This window comes from Beta vulgaris, chromosome 8, assembly GCF_026745355.1.
Source record: "Beta vulgaris subsp. vulgaris cultivar EL10 chromosome 8, EL10.2, whole genome shotgun sequence".
Classification (NCBI taxonomy): Eukaryota; Viridiplantae; Streptophyta; class Magnoliopsida; order Caryophyllales; family Amaranthaceae; genus Beta; species Beta vulgaris.
The window spans coordinates 61,320,584-61,325,759 of NC_079209.1; the positions used below are offsets into that span (position 1 = coordinate 61,320,584).

Here is a 5,176-nt window from a genome sequence, read left to right on the forward strand (position 1 = left end):
GGAAAGACTTGGTACTTAAGTTGGCCGCATGTGTCGCACCTCTCTTTCCTGGGAACTCCCTCGATTAATTTTTCCATACACGAAAAACCTGGTATTCGAAATAAAAAACTCATTATACATATTTATATATACTTAAAATTTTCGAAAACACAAATAGTTTGAAATTTTTCTCGCATTATTGTTCTTATGGATAATTGTATGACATTATGTCTAGCGAAATATGAAAATATTATTACTTTTCATAAGGAAGGAGATTTTTTTTTAGTAGCTTCAATAATTAGTAGTTCTGTAATTAGACTACTATTCCTTATAAATGTTAGCATTCCTTTTCAAGGATTAATGAATAAAAGTCTAGTTTATTCTTTTTATGTTATGTGCAATTTGTCAATCATGTTATGAATCATGATTGTTGTATGAATTACAAATTAGTAGGATAACTTAATAAGTAGTTTGTTCCTTACTCAGGAAGAAATGGCCAGTAGACCCGGAAGTAGATCCAAAACTCGAGCAACTCTTAAGGAGTTGACCTCTCTGACCAAGAATTTGGCTAAGGCTATGACTTCTCAACTGAACCGTCAACAAGAACCTGACCTAGCTGGCGAGGTGTTTAAGAAAGTAGCCTCTAGGAATCCACCTGTCTATGATGGAAAAGAGGACCCAGCCAGTCTTGAGAACTGGATTAGAGAGTTTGATAAACTGTTTACTGCTGTTAGGTGTGATGATGAGTTGAAAATCAACAATGCTACATACTACCTAAGAGAGGAAGCTGATTTATGGTGGTCCCAAAGGAAGGAGTCTTTAGCGACTCAAGAGGATTTTGGGTGGGAGCAATTTAAGGAAGCCCTGAGAACCAAGTTTTACCCACCTCACTTAAGGAAAAAGAAGTGCCTAGAGTTTACCAACCTAAGGATGGGGACCATGACTGTCAATGAGTACTACTCTAAGTTTATAGAGTTAATGAGGTTTGCACCTGAAATGGTTCCAACTGAATTTTGAAGGCTCAACGATTTGAGCAAGGGTTGACCTTGTCCATTCAAGGGAAATTGGGAGGGGCTAACTTTAATAGCCTTGAGGAAGTGTATGGGAGAGCTGCCCATCTATTCGGGATCAAAGGAAGAGAGCTAGAAGTGAATCCTGGAGATAAAAGGAAGGGGTCTAGTAATGGATTTCAAGGTGGAGATAAGCGTCAAAAGATTAATGGAGGATTCAAGCAAGGAAAGGATGATAAGAGTAATGGGAATAACAACAATCGTAGTCAATCTGAAAATGGAAAGTCCAAGAGAGTCTACTACTGCAAAAGATGTCCAAGAAACCACCCAGGAAGGGACTGTGAAGGAAATCTGGTAACTTGTAGGATCTGTAGCAAGTTAGGCCATAGAGAATATGAGTGCTTCCAGAAAGACTCGGCATCAGCAAATCCTAAGCCGACCCAGAATCAGGGAGGTAATGGGAACAAAGGACTCCAACAGCAAGTGGTGACCCATAATCGTGTTCCTCCTAAGAATGGGAACGGAGGAGACAATCAGGCTAAGACAAATAATCAAGGTCGAGTGTTTGTCATGAGCAATCGTGAGGCTGAAACGACTGCAGGCGTAGTGACTGGTACTTTCTTCATCTCTTCTATTCCAGTTAAGATTTTATTTGATTCAGGAGCTTCTCACTCTTTTATTTCGAAAACCTTAGTGGAGAAACTTAAGTTGGGAAAACCCGAATTTATAAGCATGGATATAGTCATACCTTCTGGAGATGTCATTAACGTTTCTAAGCTACATAGAGATGTCTTAGTGACTATAGCAGGGGTAGAATTTCCTTCAGACTTAATTGAATTTGAGTTAGATGACCTAGATGTTGTTATGGGAATGGATTGGTTGGGAAATTCAAAGCCCAAATAGACTGCAGAGCCCAAAAAGTGACGTTGAAAGGCCCAAAAGGAGTCAAAGTAACCTATAAAAATCAGTCAGAAGCCCAGTCCAAGAATGATTTCTGCTATGCAACTCAAGAACTGTATAAGAAAGGGGTATCCATTGTACTTGTGTAGTATACAAAAGTTGGGAGTAGAAGGAGAAAAGATGGAGAATATTCCTGTAGTTAATGAATTTCTGGATGTCTTTCCAGAAGAAATCCCTGGAATGCCTCCAATAAGGGAAGTGGAGTTCACCATAGACCTAATGCCTGGAACTGGCCCAATATCTAAAGCACCATATCGTATGGCTCCAGCTGAAATGAATGAGCTTAAGACCCAATTAGAAGAGTTATTAGAGAAGGGCTACGTAAGGCCTAGTGTATCCCCATGGGGTGCGCCTGTCTTGTTTGTAAAGAAGAAGGATGGTAGTCTAAGGTTGTGCATCGACTACCGTGAGTTGAACCAAGTGACCATCAAGAATAAGTATCCTCTCCCAAGGATCGATGATTTGTTTGACCAACTGAAAGGAGCTGGAATTTTCTCTAAGATTGACTTAAGGTCAGGGTATCATCAGTTAAGAATTGCTGATAAGGACATTGCTAAGACCGCTTTTAGGACACGTTATGGCCATTATGAGTTTACAGTAATGCCTTTTGGATTGACTAATGCGCAGCAGTATTTATGGATCTCATGCATAGAATTTTTAAGCCATACTTAGACCAATTTGTGGTAGTATTTATAGATGATATATTGGTTTACTCTAAGAATAAAGAAGAGCATGAGAAACACCTCCGAATAATTTTGTCAACCCTCCACAGAAGCAATTGTATGCAAAGTTTTCGAAGTGTGAGTTTTGGTTGGAAAAAGTGGCATTTCTAGGCCACGTCATATCTAAGGAGGGTGTTGCCGTTGATCCAGCAAAGATTGAAGCCGTTAGTGAGTGGCCTACTCCAAAGAATGTGACTGATATAAGAAGTTTTCTGGGACTGGCAGGTTATTACAGACGTTTTGTTAAGGATTTCTCGAAAATAGCCCGACCAATGACCAACCTTATGAAGAAGGAGTCCAAGTTTATTTGGAGCCCAGAATGTGAGAAGCCTTCACCATCCTAAAGGAAAGACTAACCACAGCCCCTGTGTTATCCTTGCCTGATGGGAGTGATACTTATGAAGTATATAGTGATGCATCTAAACATGGTCTAGGGTGTGTTTTAATGCAAAATAGAAGAGTCATTGCTTATGCATCAAGGCAACTAAAAGCCATATGAAGTCAACTACCCTACTCATGACTTAGAGTTAGCCGCAATAGTCTTTGCTTTAAAGATTTGGCGTCATTATTTGTATGGGGTGACATGTAAGATATACACAGATCACAAGAGTTTGAAATACATTTTCACCCAAAAGGATTTGAATATGAGGCAAAGGAGATGGTTAGAATTCATAAAAGACTACGATTTGGATATCCAATACCATGAAGGAAAGCCAATGTAGTGGCAGATGCCTTGAGTAGGAAGACAAGTCATACCTTAAGCACTATGGTGGTGGCAGATCAACTGTGTTTAGACTTTCAGAAGATGAATCTTGAAGTTATGCAATATGGAGAAGTAGAGAAAATGTTTAGTGCATTGACCATCCAACCCTCGATGTTTGATCAAATTAGGGAAGCTCAATTAAAAGATGAAAAGATGGAAAAGATAAAGAAAAAGGTGAGGGAGGGTCATGCTGGAGACTTCGAAATTCATGAAGATGGAAGTTTAAGAATGGAAGGAAGGTGGTGTATACCCGAAGCTTGTGAAGATTTGAAATTGAAAATCATGGAGAAGGTCATAATTCTCCATATTCGATGCACCCAGGGGGTGATAAGTTGTATAAGGATTTAAAGAAGAATTTCTGGTGGGCTCGTATGAAGTTGGACATAGCTGAATTTGTTTCCAAATGCTTAACATGTCAAAAGGTGAAGAGTGAACATAAAAGACCCCAAGGAAAAGTCCAACCTTTAGATGTGCCAGGATGGAAGTGGGATTCATTTCGATGGATTTCGTTTTGCTTACCTAAGGGTAAATCTGGGAATGATACGATATGGGTAATTGTCGATAGGTTGACCAAGTCTGCAGTGTTCATACCTATGAAGGCAACATGGTCGATGGATCAACTAGCTAAGGCCTATATCAAGCATGTATTGAGAATACATGGAGTACCGAAAGATATTGTGTCTGATCGAGATTCCTAGATTTTTGTCTAACTTCTGGCAGAAGCTACATCAAGCCTTTGGTTCGAAGCTATTAATGAGTACTGCTTTTCACCCAGCCACTGATGGTCAGACTGAAAGGACCATACAAACCTTAGAAGATATGTTAAGAGCTTGTGTCATGGAATATCAGGGTTCATGGGAAGATCATCTCGATTTGATAGAGTTCTCCTACAATAACAGTTATCATTCAAGTATAGGCATGGCACCATTCGAGGCTTTATATGGTAAAAATGTAGAAGCCCATTATGTTGGAACGATATAAGTGAAACAGTTGTACTTGGCCTGAATTATTGAAGAGACCGTGCAACAGGTTAAGATGATCCAAGGAAAGATTAAGGCAGCCCAAGATCGTCAGAAAAGCTATGCTGATCTGAAGCGTAGGGAAGAAGAATATGAAGTGGGCGAAAAAGTGCTTTTGAAAGTATCACCAATGAAGGGTGTGATGAGGTTTGGAAAGAAAGGGAAGCTCAGCCCTAAGTTTATAGGTCCATATGAAATATTGGATAGAGTTGGAAAAGTGGCCTATAGGCTAGCCCTACCCAGTGAATTAAGCCGTGTTCATAATGTGTTCCATATATCTCAGTTGAGACGGTATATTCCAGATAAATCGCATGTGTTGCAGCCTGAAACAGTTCAAATTGATGAGAACTTGTCCTATGAAGAAAGGCCTATTAAGATTTTAGACAGTAAGGTTAGAAGTACCCGGAACAAAGATGTTAAAATTGTTAAGGTGCTCTGGTCTAATCAGAAGTCCGAAGAAGCAACATGGGAAGCAGAGGCTGACATGCGAAAGAAATATCCAGAGTTGTTTGCAGAAGGTTAGTAGTAGAGTTACGGGGACGTAACTCCTTTTAAGGGGGGTAGAATACGATAGAGTTTCGCGCGTTTGACTTAGAACCATATTGTTTGGCATATTTTATGAGCTATTATGAGAATCAACTTACTTTTATAGGAAGTTGGTGGTATATGTGTCTTACTTGCTTTGTCTCTTGCATTGCTTGCATTAAGTTTCGAGGACGAAAC

General features: G+C 39.6%; 2 protein-coding genes across 2 annotated transcripts; both read left to right on the plus strand.

Moving 5' to 3' along the window:
• Nucleotides 1-471: 471 nt before the first annotated feature.
• On the plus strand, nucleotides 472-1,892 carry LOC130589955 (uncharacterized). The gene is made up of 3 exons (XM_057391614.1): nucleotides 472-962; nucleotides 1,067-1,602; nucleotides 1,651-1,892. The coding sequence occupies exons 1-3, from the start codon at nucleotides 472-474 to the stop codon at nucleotides 1,890-1,892; spliced, it is 1,269 nt and encodes a 422-aa protein (XP_057247597.1).
• Nucleotides 1,893-3,437: 1,545 nt separating this feature from the next.
• Nucleotides 3,438-4,976, plus strand: LOC130589956 (uncharacterized). Its single transcript, XM_057391615.1, has 5 exons — nucleotides 3,438-3,725; nucleotides 3,857-4,078; nucleotides 4,155-4,344; nucleotides 4,450-4,550; nucleotides 4,737-4,976. The coding sequence occupies exons 1-5, from the start codon at nucleotides 3,438-3,440 to the stop codon at nucleotides 4,974-4,976; spliced, it is 1,041 nt and encodes a 346-aa protein (XP_057247598.1).
• The last annotated feature ends 200 nt before the right edge of the window (nucleotides 4,977-5,176 follow it).

What these genes read in the sequence shown, in the direction of transcription:
- LOC130589956 (XM_057391615.1), top strand. Translation starts at nt 3,438, where the DNA reads ATGGTGGTGGCAGATCAACTGTGTTTAGACTTTCAGAAGATGAATCTT. An exon ending in CTAAGGCCTATATCAAGCAT is followed by an intron (nt 4,079 to 4,154) that starts GTATTGAGAATA and finishes AACTTCTGGCAG; the next exon opens with AAGCTACATCAAGCCTTTGG. An exon ending in GTAGGGAAGAAGAATATGAA is followed by an intron (nt 4,551 to 4,736) that starts GTGGGCGAAAAA and finishes CATATATCTCAG; the next exon opens with TTGAGACGGTATATTCCAGA.
- LOC130589955 (XM_057391614.1), top strand. Translation starts at nt 472, where the DNA reads ATGGCCAGTAGACCCGGAAGTAGATCCAAAACTCGAGCAACTCTTAAG. An exon ending in AAGTTTATAGAGTTAATGAG is followed by an intron (nt 963 to 1,066) that starts GTTTGCACCTGA and finishes TAACTTTAATAG; the next exon opens with CCTTGAGGAAGTGTATGGGA. An exon ending in GACTGCAGGCGTAGTGACTG is followed by an intron (nt 1,603 to 1,650) that starts GTACTTTCTTCA and finishes TATTTGATTCAG; the next exon opens with GAGCTTCTCACTCTTTTATT.